This window comes from Anas acuta, chromosome 1, assembly GCF_963932015.1.
Source record: "Anas acuta chromosome 1, bAnaAcu1.1, whole genome shotgun sequence".
In the NCBI taxonomy this organism is placed as follows: domain Eukaryota; kingdom Metazoa; phylum Chordata; class Aves; order Anseriformes; family Anatidae; genus Anas; species Anas acuta.
This window is the reverse complement of record NC_088979.1, coordinates 62492258-62506297: the sequence shown is the minus strand read 5'-3', so window position 1 is coordinate 62506297 and position 14040 is coordinate 62492258. Positions and strand designations below refer to the sequence as shown.

The 14040-nt window shown below is 41.4% G+C and overlaps 1 protein-coding gene across 7 annotated transcripts in view; it reads right to left on the bottom strand.

Annotated features, from left to right (window-relative positions):
• TMEM255B (transmembrane protein 255B) overlaps positions 1–14040 on the bottom strand; it is a 63007-nt gene that overhangs the window by 10829 nt on the left and 38138 nt on the right. For all 7 annotated transcript variants that reach the window (XR_011095508.1, XR_011095514.1, XM_068679235.1 and 4 more), the window contains 2 exons: positions 5791–5871; positions 2144–2229 (listed from right to left, as the gene is read on the bottom strand). Coding sequence is in view for 5 of the 7 variants with exons in the window: in XM_068679235.1 (XP_068535336.1) it covers positions 2144–2229; positions 5791–5871 (167 nt within the window). In the remaining 2 variants the exon portion in view is untranslated. The remainder of the gene's footprint in view (positions 1–2143; positions 2230–5790; positions 5872–14040) is intronic.

The window sequence follows — 14040 nt, the reverse complement described above, 5'->3', positions numbered from 1 at the left end:
TGGAAAAGAGCTGGAAAGATTTGTTAAATGCCAGGTCTGGTTTTGCACTGTTAGGAAAGTGCCATCAGATTATGGCGGAAAGCAGAAGCGAGCGGTTTGTGGAATATTTTTCTGTTCCCCCCTCCCCAGCAGGTGGGGCAGGAGTGGGAAGGGTGGTTAGGGAAAGCTCTGCAGAGGTAGCAGTATGGAGAAACCCACAACACTTCTGGGTAGGACCAAGCCAAGCACGGGAATTTCTGGAAATGTCAAATCATTTGTTGTGGGATATGGTTCTGGCACGGTGGATTTGCTATTGTCAAGTTCACTTGGGCCCTCCTACACGAGCCCAGACGTCACTTCACTAAATAAAGCCACAGCTCCAGCTGCCATCAGGCTGAGGGTGTCTGACTTGCGACCCTGCCTGTGTACTGGCCTGTTGTATGGCTGACACCAAGTCACTTACCGTGACCAGGGCATCCTCCAGCTTCTCTTTGTCTGTCCTAGGAATTGGAATTGCTGAGTCTGTAAAGCAGTGAGACTGCTTCTCTGCTCTTCCCATAAGGTTTTGCTGTCCACTGAGGATTGCTTACACTGGCAGAATACACCTTTAATTATATCATTAAACACTGTCACAGCCATGATGAGTCTCTGATGTTTCCAACAAACCCAATGTATTAGAAAATTGGCACTGAGGAGATGGAGGAGGAGGGTTCATGCAATCATAGAACCATTCAGGTTGGAAAAGACCTCCAAGGTCATCTAGTCCAACCTTTAAACTAGGACTGAAGTCCACCACTAAACCATCCTACTAAATTCTATATCTGAACATTTCTTGAAGACCTGCAGGGATAGTCACTCAACCACTTCCAATGTTGCACAACTCTTTTGGTAAAGAAATTTCTCCTAATATCCAACCTAAATGTCCCCTGGCGCAACTTGAGGCCATTTCCCCCCATCTTGTCACTTGGTGCTTGGGAGAAGAGCCCAATCCCCATCTTGCTAGGGATTCCTGTTCTCTCCTCATTGCTACCTTATACTTCAAGCAAGAGTTTCAGTCAATTTATTTGATAACTCTGAATGCTTTCACCCCTTTAAGACTCCTTTTCTGTGCTGGGTTGGCCTGTTTTAGTTCATTCCACAGAGCTGCACTCACCTCGTGTCTGTGTGCCTGAGCAATATTCACAGAAGACTTCCTCTAGTCCTGAATTTAAATTTACTTCTCTAATTTAGTTAGGATATGGGCAAAAACTACTCTTTCAAGCGGAAACCTTGTGTTTTATTTCATAGTGCCAGCCTCATTCTCATACACCAAAAACATTCGTGTCCTGTAGCATGCTAGCCAAAGTTTACAGAGGACTGAGGTTTTTCAGGACTGGTGGCATGTGAAAAGGAGGAAGAAAAAAAAAAACAAACACCAGGAGACATAGGAAGGAAGAAAGATGGGAAATACACAGAGGAAAAGGAAGAAGAGGGACTGGGTCAACGAGAGGGTTAGAAAGGTTGCACGGGGGTGCATGATGGATGATACTGAGCCCACAGGGAGTGAGTCAGGCAGAAGCTCAACCCTGGGAAATTCTCTCCAGCCTCTTGTTTATGGCAAAACATGATGCTGTTTGCAGTTGAAATCTCTGTGTTCCAGGTGGCCAGTCAGCTGTGTGAGTTCATTTCATCCATCTTCCACATTACAAACCCGCGGGCTTGGCTGTGATGTAGTTTTCCTAACCGCCCTTGTACTCCTGATAAATCACTGCATGGCAACCCCATGCTAACCTTCTGCTGGTCTTTGTAAGCATACCCAGACATTTCCTCACTTCTTATCTCCTGGCTTCTCATGCTTTAGTAATGATGAAGTCAAACGGACAGCTTCAGGAAATACTCACAAGGCCTTCTGTATCTACACTGGCAACGTAGTGAAAACCCATGCATCTAGAGGTTATTGCTAACAAAAGAGCCTTGTGTTTGTCTGCCACATGATCTCTCTGTAAGGACACCTATGTTCCTATTTATTTTGTCTTGGGTAGAGTTTGGTAGAAAATAAATGGTTAATTAAATCTAATGAGAAAACTTGACTGCAAGGATCACCAGTAAATCTTGACAGGGCTATGCCTGAGTGGTTCTTTCACAACACACCAAAAAGCTTATTGAACAACACACAGGTACTTACTTCTCACAGTTGTACAGGTCACAGCAATAGCACGTGTTGCTCTTTACTTTCAGCTGGCACTTGCTGTTTAAGGTATAACACGTCACCTGCCAAAGAGAAGAGACTGACTTCTAATCTCAGCATTTCAGCACAGCATTCAAGTCATCCCACTGACCCCAAGAAGCAGCTACTGCAGCGCCAGGTTTTATGGGCTGTTGTGTTGGCTGGACAGTGTGCCAGGACTGCTGGAGTTTTCAGTTTCACTGCTCCATGCTATTTTGAAGACCAAGAGTCCACAGCAGATCCCTATAGCTGTGACACTGGCACCACGAGTCTTGAGGGACACATTACGGAAAGCCACTGTAGCAGATAAGAACCCCACTCCATTATAGTGGGGAACTGGGCAAAAATGCCAATTTTCTGAGCAGCTTCTGGTAAATGGGAGCTCTTTCCTTTTAGTACCATCCTCCTGAAGAAGGAAGTAAGAATAACAACAGCAACAATCTCCAAACCCACAAACAAAACCACTTAGGAAAGATCCAAGCACTCCAGCAAGTAATTACCATTTACAGAGGCTCTTGGATATAAAACTTCAAAAGATTTCTTTGTGTGAGCAGGAATTACAGCGACTAGATGTTGGAACAATAAGGGTAGATACACATGAGCCACTCTCCACACAGACAAGAAATCATGTTAATGAATCCTTAGGTGTGGTTAGGATATAGCACTTCTATGTGGCACTATAGACCAACTGGAATATTTTATATGCAATGTTGGTTTTGTTTTGTTTTCTGAGATTTTTAGTTTACCGAGTTTGAAATCCTGGAGAACTGTCACATTTTAAAAGCATTTTAAAAGGACAGCAAACACATTCTTGCTATAGTTTTTATTTAGATAGAAAGAACGTGCTGTAACAACTGAGAGGTATTTTGCTTAAAAAATGCATATAAAGCACATTATTGAACAGAAAATTCCTCACAACGAAAGAGTAGAAGTAGCTTGCTGAAGAATACATGCCTGCCTTTGAAAAGCATCTGTCAGCCAGTCATTCTCACTCCTGCTGTGCCATGAATGCATTCCTCTGTGAGACAGTACCCAAAGATGTTACACCACATTTCTCAGCTCCCAGCTTTTGGATCTGTGCATCCTTTTTAGTGTGAAAACAGCCACTGGCTATGTGCCTATACTCCTCACGTGTTCGTTCCAGGCAGAAAAAAAAAGTCTTACACACAGCACCTGAGAAATTTCATCTTGCTGCTGGTCTCAGACTTGCTACGGTTGTTGTCCTCAGCATGACTTGTGTGAGCAGTGGCAGTGAGAGGGTGATAAAGCTAAAAAGAAGTTAAAGTGATGCCTCAGGGTTGTTTTGCAGCCCAGGACAAGGCTATACATATGGTTAGTTAGTCTCTAATACAAATCAGCTGTTCTAACCCCAAACTGAAATTAGGTTACAAAAGGATGGTTCCAATCTGAGTTGCAACCCAGAACTGGAGTTCACAGCCTATGTCCCACTTGTCACAAGAGTATCTCAACCTGAGACATGACCCTAATTTCATTAACCTCCTCCTCTTGTGTTTGAACGTACTGGAATTTCACACAAGGGCTCTGCTGACCTGAAGGCATAATCAGCTGTAGCCTTCCTCAAGGAATTTACTTCCTCCTGCAATTTACTGCAGGAGAAAAAGGCACCAATGTCAACGATTATGTCAGACTAATCAACATCCAGCTCAGAAGTGACTGAAATATCACATGGCTATTTCATAAAGCATTCTGAAAACCGATCCTGGAGCAGACCACACCAATGTACCTGCTGCCAAAGATATTTTGTTGGGATGCTCTAGTCCTTTTGCACTGAGTGGAACATAAGGCCTTGGTTTTGACACTCCGTATTGGGTCAAAATGGCCTAGGACCCACAAAGAGGGAGCTCAGCAAGATCTTAGACATGTTTTCAGCTGCTTCTAGGCTGCAAGACATACTGAATTTTTGGCCAAGGGAGTTACTGTAGTTGTCTATTTTTATCACTGCATTTTTAAAACATGCAAAGAGCAAGACACTCCTTTTTAGGAGATCAGTGGATAAACCAAAATAAACAAATTGCTGTGTGGTGTGAGCAAGGATGGTGGAAACAGGCCATTTGTGGGTATCCTGCATGTCAAGACCTATTTTTTTCATTTCAGTGACCACACATTTCGCTTTTTCAGGTTCTGGCTGTTTGTGCCTTGTCTATCCCCTCAGCACAATTGAAGAGATGTTCTCACCTCATAGTGATTGCAATAAAATCAAATTGCTTCTGTTATCAGCAAAGGAAAGAACTGAAAACAAGACTCCATGAGTGATGGTGATCAAAAGGAAACTCACACTCAGTAAACAATCTGCCTTCCTGCTTAGGTGATCGCCTGGACTGCAGAGCACGTCCCCTGCTCACCAGCTGGCTAACTTCAGGAAAGCAAAAGCCAAGTTCAAATGCCATGGGTCATTGACTCTGAATTAGCACATGCTGACTCTAGATCAGTGGACAAGCAGACAGGAATGTTATTACAAGCTAGATACACTTTAAAAAGATAGGTTTGTAGGGGAATTTTTGCCCAGAATAGAGACAGGAGTTCAGGGTGCCCAATCTTGAGACATCGCCTGTATCTGCAGAGCCGGGGGAAGCTGCCTGGCCATAAGCCCAAGGCTGGGGTCACCTGCAGGGAAATGTGCTCGCTGTGACCCCAGCTATGCACTTTAATTAGAGGAATCAGAAGCATTCCTTGGGCCACGTCTCCGTCTGAATGCACATGAACACTATACAAGAGGACAGAGTACAGGAAAGCGTGTTGTCACTGACCCTGGCTTGGTTTGGGTAGGTCTTTAAGCAAGGAGGTCACTGAAACATTTTTGTCACGCATTTTCTGGAACCAACAACAGGGTGCCCGAGCAGTGAGATTTAAGCAGTGTTAGCCTGGCGATAGACCTTGCTAACCTGTCTAGAATTATTAACAGCAACATTCCCCACATGCTTTTTCACAGCAACGGGAGGAATGGTGATGAAGGACATCTGGCTTCTTGCAAGTTATACGAGTGTTTGTTTTCCATCCCGTTCTGCCTGATTTCCTTTTCACTCCCACCAATTTACCATAATAGCCAAATGAAAAATAGGAGAAGAAACTAAATCTGGACTTCTCAGGAGGCCAGCCGTTCGGGTATGGGCACTTTTCCTACCATGTTAATGTCCTTGCGATAATAAAAAGCTGCACACAAACCACTGACATTCTTGGCCTGTACTGGATAAATACAGAGAATATTTGAAGCCTTCTGGGCAATGCAGATAGACTCTTCTAGATATTTCCTATACCACTTGAAGTCAACAAAACCCTCCTTAGAGAACGATGCCGGTGTGATAAATACATTCCAGACAGCTATTAAACAGTATGGATGGACTAGGAATTGTTCCAGTCCCAGTGTAGTGTGCTGGGCGCAGACATTGATGATGACTCAAAACCTCACTGGTTGTAATGATTTGCAATATTTGGAGGCTTGGACAGGCAAGGAATCACTTGTGGGAGGAAAAAACAGTTGGGTTTCCATCAACCCATGGCTGACATGCACAGAGACACTCTCAAATAGCTGCCTCCCTCCTCCCCAGCCCCTCAATATGCTACAGAAATGAGGTGACTTTGCTTACCTCTGTCTGGTAGGCATCATACAGGAATCCTACGCCGCTCGAATAAAACTGGCACCTTCTGTTATACAAAGGTCTGGGTTCCTGTAGAGAGAAAAACAGCCAAAGTACTCGGTCTGGGGGAAGTTTGAAGGCGTCATGTCCCGTGTCCCCTTGCCAGATGTTTACAGCCCTGCAGAGCTGGAGCCAAAGCGGACAGCCGGGTAAGCAGCTCGCACACTCCAGTGCTGGCTTCTTTCCAGAAAGGATCTCCTCAGGGTTACATTTTCCTTCCTCACTCTGCCACTAAGCTATGTGAGTATCACTTAATTTTCTCTATCCCAGTCACCCTTTTTGAGAGGACGTCACCCCTCTAATTAAATACTTCCTTCCCCAATGTTGAATAGCACTGCTCTGTGAGAACTGTCCAGTCAATCTTTTTCTTGGTACAGTTTCTTACCCAGCACGAAGAATTACTTTGATGGGACTTTCTTTTAAAGGATTTCAACAACGCCCACAGTGACAACAGGGTAAAGCACCTAACACTTTGAGCGTTCTGCTTACTACATACACTTCAAAACAAGGAATAGTGAAGAAATGAAGGCATTCAGAGAAGTAATTTGCAATAAATTTGCTTCTGCCTACTTCTCCGTTTATGATTATTGCAAAAGATGCATTAATTGCTCACAATTTATATTTCGAGTTGGGACAGTTTCCAAAAACTGATATAAAGGAAGGACTCAATGAAATATCCTTGTCTAGATGGAAGATGTGTGTTTCTGAACTTGGGGAATGGCCCCTGTAAGGCTAGAGGGTGCACGCCTCAGCCAATTTCAGGACCTCACCATATTTGTCTAGGGAGCGTTTGATGGTTGAAGAGTTCTCTGTGATAAGATGTATCTCCCAAAGCAAAGCGTGGGAGTAACTTATGTTGTTGAAGAAGTCTTTTTCAAGTTTTTGTCACTTATATAGTCCTTGATCATGATCTATGCCTTCAAAGCACTCAAATGCCACTGCCAATAGTCAGTCAGATCAATGCCAAGAGAGAAGATGGAAATTCACTATCTGCCATTTCTTCTTTCTACACTAATTTTCAAGCAAAGGAATACTTCAGATTTTAGCAGAAAGCCGTGTCAATTAACTTTCACTGCATCAGCATGGGCTTTAAAACTTTTTGACCCATCCAGGACTAACCCAGGAACTGCAGAAAGAGCTTCACTACTTAAGATCACTTCTCAGTATTCGATGTTTGTTAGATAATGAAGTGTGAACTGTACAAATCTGTTGACCCAAAATACATAACCAGTAAAAAAGCAGAGCTCGGCAGGAATGCAGGCAAGTCAATGAATAAAGGTCATCCATCAACTTGTTTGCCTTTCTGATTTTTCTGGCAAACCTAAGAAAGTTTGGACACCAACTATGAAGGGTTAGGGAAAGGTTAGCTTCCTGTATCCAAAATATTTATTTGTATCACACAAGTATAAGAAAAAAATGCATTAGTAACTCTTTTTTTCTCTAGAGACAAAGTAAATATCACACAAACAGCATGCCATGTCTTGAACTAGGACAGCATTTTTCTACAGGCCTGGGAAAGCATTAGGCTTCAGCCATGACTTCGAGGGACAGATCTGGTTGGGAGGTCTGACAGGATGCAGTTTCTCGGTCAGCACAGCAAGCATGGGATCAGCCAAAGGCTGTGCGCTTTTTTTTTTTTTTTTTCTTAATCATTATTATTATATTTTTTTTTTTTCATAGAGAACCATCCATCCTCCAGCACTGATTCACCTATTGAATGGGGATGAAATCAGGATGAAATGAGAGAAAAGTAGGCAGTAGAAATGTCTTTTTCTACCAAAAGAAGCAAATCCATGAAAAACATGTCTGTCATATTCACATCAACAAGCTTCGATTTTATCCTGGAAGATTCTGGAAGGGGAAAATGGTCAAGAGCGTGGGGGCCCAGGTGGTCCTGTTGATGAGAAGAATGGCTTGAGGAGGGCTGGATGGATCTAGTGGGTCAACAACTGCTTGGGCATCTGGAGTTGGCAACATGAATTTCACTTTCATGGCCATGGAACCATCTTCAACAACCAAGGGTTGCTTGGAAAAATCAGGACATCAATACATCTTTACGCACAGTCATGGCAGACGTGTACATCCCTTCATCCACCCAACTGTGAGAAGCAAGCCTGCTGTGCTGCTATAGCCAGCTTCCTACATCCATCCTGTTCTTCTAAATGCATCCGTATGTGACGTCAGCCTGGTGATCCCAAATCAAAATAAATGAATGATGAGTGTGTAAAAATAACAAAGGTTAGATAACATTGACTTTATTCAGAGACCCGCAGAACTCAACGCCTAAAGCATGTAGCTTTTAAATACAGGCACACTGGGGATACCGAAAGGCTGACGTGTTAAAAGCTTCAATTTGATTTCCATGTCTCAGATGTGCTACAGTTTGTCTGACTACTAAAGCACTTACATGAATAAGACACCGCACAGACATTAAAAAGTGTTTAAAAAATATCCAACAGCATGTCACGCTGCATTAGCACCCAGTGGATTTTATTGGCCTCTTTAAAAACAGAGCCAAATGAGACATGTTTCAAAGCTATGAAAGAATTCATGATGGGACTGCTCACATGGACTGCTCATAAAAGACTTTGTACTTTCATATTTCTCATTACAGACAGTGTATGAAAATAGGATAGCCACCAGTATTTGATTCTACTGCTCAGAGCAACACTGGTACAGACAGAGCTACTTTTCTATGCTATACTATATATAAGTGCACATACTATATGTAAGTTTATATATAGATCTATCTGCTTTTCACAGTGGCTTTGAAGCATACAGCAACAATATTCTCTAATATCATTACTTATTACTATATATAAATAAATAAATGTAAATGAAACTACATTTTCTAAAGTTAAACTGATGGAAGTTTGACCATAGTTGCCTATTTTATATATATATATATGCATATATATATATACACACACAGATATTCATACATAAAATAAAAATATCATTAGCATATAACAAAAAATACCTAAATATGCATACACAGAGCAGAAAAGGTGCCTACCACTCGTATAAACATCAATGAACAAACCCAAGCTTGCAGCTAAATTTCTGTACGGATTTCTTCCTCTTTGGCCAGCCTACTGGTGATTGAGCTCTGTGTACTCCAGCAGAGTTTTAATTTGCAGATCTTTCCAGCCTGCCCGTTTCCAGTTAAAAGGAGTTACTCAAAGAAGCAGAGAAGGGGAATATGTTATTAATCATGTATTAATAAATTAATGTTAGTGGGAAGCATTGCACAGCTCTAGCTCAAAACTGTTTAAGGAAGATGCTGGTAAAATATGGTCATGTAATACACTGCTCTAGGAAATAATTTTGAACTTGTGGCACTCTATGAAAACTTGATGCACTGAAATAAAAAGAAGGCTTGCTGCTGAATTCAGCAGAAACAGGATTTGGCTTCAGTGCTATATTAAAATCAGGCTACTGAAGAACACCCACGCGCCTCTGCAATTTGACTGTCACGGCTCCTACAAGGCCTACCGCTGCTATTTTCAGAGTTATCAAAAGAAATCTGGACACCCAGTTATTCCCTGTAATTTCAGGGAAATCAAAATTGCTCAGTCTTGAACCCGACAGAGAAAACTGTAGCTCTCCCTGATATTTTTGCACGTTTTTTATTTCCATATTTGCTTGCATGTACAGTAGAACCTGGGAGTGATAAACAGACAGATAAGACGGAAAGCTTTACGCCAAGAAAGAGAAGATTAGGTCCAAATATAGAGGGGTTTGTTTTCGTTGGTAGCCTTCTTTTAAGAGCATACAATAAATAAATAAAAAATCTGATGGTGAGACCATTGCAATACATTATTTGTGTAAGGAAAGTACTCTATGAACAGCATCTTTGGGGAACTTGATAGAATATCTTTGGGGGGAGAGGTTGTGTGGGTTTTAAGTGAGGTATGGAAAGTAGATTTTTCTATTCCAGTTTTTGTTTCCTTGGAGAACACACATATTTTGGATAACATAAGGAAAATTCCACCTCCCTTATGCTTAAAACCGCTTTCTGAAAAGGGAGATATAGCATAAATTGGACTGACTGAAATTTATGCCACACTTTACATACACAAAATATAATCTTGCTAAGAATCCACTGAAATAATGACATAGAGAGGGCTGTTTTTATTCCAATGATGGTATTTATCTAGTCTTAACTTCCATGGCTACATCGATAGAAGCGTAGATTAATCATTGCCAGGGGCTGTTCCCAGGCCTGAAACTTGATCGTGTAGCCCAATAACTTGCTAGAATTGGGCCTGCGATAACTTTGGCCTAGGCAAGCTATCACTCTTCCAAAACAATTTCTGGGCCTGGTTTGACATCAGTGTGGGCCAAGAACCATTCCCAATAAGCAATTTGGACACTGCCATGCTGTTTGTGACTCTAAGAGACTTTAACAGTAAAGACGTGGGCTTTACCACACCAGTTGGCCTGGGGACCACAAAATGCTCCCAGGCACATTTGAAAGACTAATATAAAGAAAACTGATGAGTCCGAAATCAGACTGAGGTTTTCAGTGGTTCATTAACTTGAAGTTTCTTATTTTCTATTTGTTCCTAATACATTTTTTGCAGGTCCTTTTCATCCACAGCACAGCTAGCAGCGAACAGGAGAGGGAGCTGCCAAGATTTTTCAAGTTTTATCCTAAACACAAACCAAAACGCAGTTCTTCAGTGCCAGCTCAGCCCTGTGCCAGCAGCTGAGTGTACTGGAGATTATCACTCCCTTCAAGATCAGGCTCTCCGCAAGCTTTATGGAAGCAGACATGTAAATATGAACAAACAGATGTTACTAGCAACCAGCTCTTATGCTTTTCTGGAGAGCAAGATGGAGCGTAAGTATCTGTCCGCCTCACACTGCCTCTCTGTAGAACTATTTCTCAGTCTTTCAACAACATTCCCGACAAGATGGGTGTCTTCTGAGTAGGACCATGGCTAGGAGATCCCAAGGATTCCCATGAATGATCAGTATAAGTATCTTTGTGCTTTCATTCATTAATAAAATAATTTTTGCTTATTTTTTAAACATTATGACTAGCTTCCATACAGGCTGTGACAAGGTGGACATTAAGGAACATCTTACGACAGCAAGAGGGTATCACCTGCAAGAAACAAAACATCTTATAGGTGCTCCTGAGCCTTGCAACTCCCACACAACACACACAATTACACCTCCTGAAATAAGACACAAGGGTTTTTTTCACTGTTGTTTTCAGATTTTACTAATTGGCAGCTAAATATGCAATTCGTTTTTCAGTTTGCAGTTTCTGAAGCAGAAGAGGTGTTCAGAAAACAACTTATCTTGCATAATTTCACTATTTTAAGAGAAGGACAGAAATAATAACCCTCTCCCCACCAGACTCTTCAATTCTAAATATTAAATCCACATCAGCTGATAGAAAACAAACTAATTACCATAACCATTTTAAACCAGTTAGCTTCTTATAGACCTGTATCCTCTCTTCTGCTTGAAAAAAATGTGCCCCTTCAGTGCTGGGGATGCTAAGGAGGCTGGTACTTGAACCAGCCACAGCATCTCCATCTCTCTCACATTCACTAAAAAAATAAAAACACATAATAAATTGGCTGTAAGCATGTACAAACCCCCAGGTTAAAAAATAAATAAATAAATAAATAAATAATAACCCTGAAAGGAAAGCCAGATGCTATAAAACAAAGCTTTGAGCACTATGGAAAGATGTCTGAAAGACAGCAACTGTAAAGAAAATTTTGTACCTTTATTTTTATTATTTTTTTTTTAAATGAAAGGAAGTAAATTGGGAAAGTACAACCAATTATGGGAAACAAATGAACTCTATATTTCCTACCTGTTTCATATTTTGAATACGCACGGTGAGTCTCTCCTAGAATTATTAACAGCTTTTGTTTTCATTGCCACCAAGCTCATCATCAGCTTCTTGAACCCAAATGTCAGTGTAATTTTACTTCATCAAGTGGGACTCCCAATCTTGCCGTTTCTGCATTTCAGCAGTTCTTCTCCCCTGTGATATCAGTGCTTGCTTCCTATTTTTTCTTCTGTTTTGTCCTCTTGGGAGCATCACCTTGACTAACAACATAGGAAGTCCCAGGCTGTTAAGGAGTATCCCGTACATACTGGCTGGGATTTGGAAGGGTGAGCACAAAGAGCCAGCTATTTCTGGACTCCCACAGACCGACTTCTGTGCACCAGCCTAGCCTTGAGGTTATGCTACTGCCCAAGGGCTGCAATGGACTGGAGCATCAGGAACAAAAGGTTTTCCTTCTGTCCAGACTGTACCACTACTGTAACAAGACATTTGTGATCTCCTGGTGCAAATAACACATTCCCAGTTTTGTTTAATGCTTTGGATGCAGTCAGGTCAGTATTTGTTGAAATACTTTGAGTGATGCCATGCCATGATGGCAATGTTGTGAGCTGCACTGCAGACTGCACACACCACTTACTCTGTCTTGTGCTTCTCTGTCTGCCTTGCATGAACTTAACTTAGGAGCTAAGCTTCTTCCAGAAATGCTGGGCTCCAGTCTAGGGTCCTTGCCTGTCTCGTCTGCTATTCAGAACTAATCCAACTCCAGTGCTGAAAATAGGAAAAGCAGCTGGCATGGCTGAAACACATCTTTACTCTCACAAACTAGATTTATTTCATGCTGTGCTTTCCAGGGGCTCTTTATAGGCTTTCTATTTAATTTGAAAGACTAGATGCTACAGAATTCTCTTCTCTTAATGCCGAGGAGCACTAGATATTCACATTCAGCTCTTTCAAACCAGCGAGCACTCAGAATACCTATATACCATCATGGTTGAAAAATACACATACATGGTTGAAAACACATACGTGGATCTATCTCACTTTGGTTTTCCTCTGTGATTTTTGTTCCACTTTAAATGCTTTGTGCTGGTAGCCTCAGTTGCACTGTTCTTTATTTGGGAAAGTTTCTGAGCTGGCAGTACTGCTGCAGTTGAATAAATAGCCTTCAGATGCTGGAGCTGATCCACTGCTACATGATGTGCACAGACAGGTCTGCTCCATACAGATACAGTTCTGTTAGGAGGGGTTAAATCCTCTCCAAACAGTTTTTTGTTGTTGTTTCTATTTTAAAGACTCTCAATACAAGTAAGAGAAGCAAGAGCTGACATCCCTGCACATCACCATGGAGGTTCAGCAGCTCGGGTGCTGATGCATGTCAGTGGTGGCAGGCAGAAAAGAGGTGTGTGCAAACCTCTGTGTCATCACAAGTGGTTGCTCTGGCTGTGCTGGAGAGCTGGGGCCACACAAGACTCCAAGGAGGAAGACAACTCCTACCTTCCTACGCCAGATCTGTGATAAATCCAAGCCTGACACTAGAATAGGGCTGCTTTTCTGTAGTTGTGCTGTATCCAATGTGTCTCAGGATGAGGCTGCAGACCTTCCAATGATACCTGCAAGAGCTCCTTTGCACAGTTTAAAACTTAGATTTACCAATGGCTTTCGCACAAGTTTCTAATGATGCAATTAGCTGATATTATTCAAAGCCGTAATTTTAGTTATTGCTTGATGGGGTTAGATATTTAATTACTTGTTATAGCTGATTACTTACATTGATTACATTACCTCAATTATAGGGTTTGTAATGTGAACTGATTGTTCTGCCTTGATTAAAATGATGTTGTGTCATATAAGTAATTAACTTTTCCACAAGAAAGCAAGGGCTGTTTATTCTGCTTCTGGTAACGTAACTCAGATATGTGAAATACAACTCATCTCCTTCCCTTTCCTTTAAAGCTTTTAGTATATATAACAAATATCTGAATCTTTAAGTATACTACTGCGGGAAATGGCATTTTGCCAGACACTAACCTCTACACATCTGAAATGCCAAATACCTTGCTGACTGAAACGTAGGTTTTTTTACATTTATAATACTTTTTTGGATTTATTTATTTATTTATTTATTTTACTTTAAAGAGAAGGAAAAGAGGCTGCATTAAATGCACTATTTGAACAGTGTATATATTGAATATACACATATTCAAATAAAATGGTTGAGGCTTAATCAATGTTGCATAGGAACACTGTTGCTTTTAATTTTCAGGGCATGGCACACCACTGATAGGGACCTCTAAATAACCCCATTAAAATCTAAGTAATCTAATAACAAATTTATGTCTATGGGTGTTTATGCCCAGCAATTTGCCATCAAAGCTCCCTCT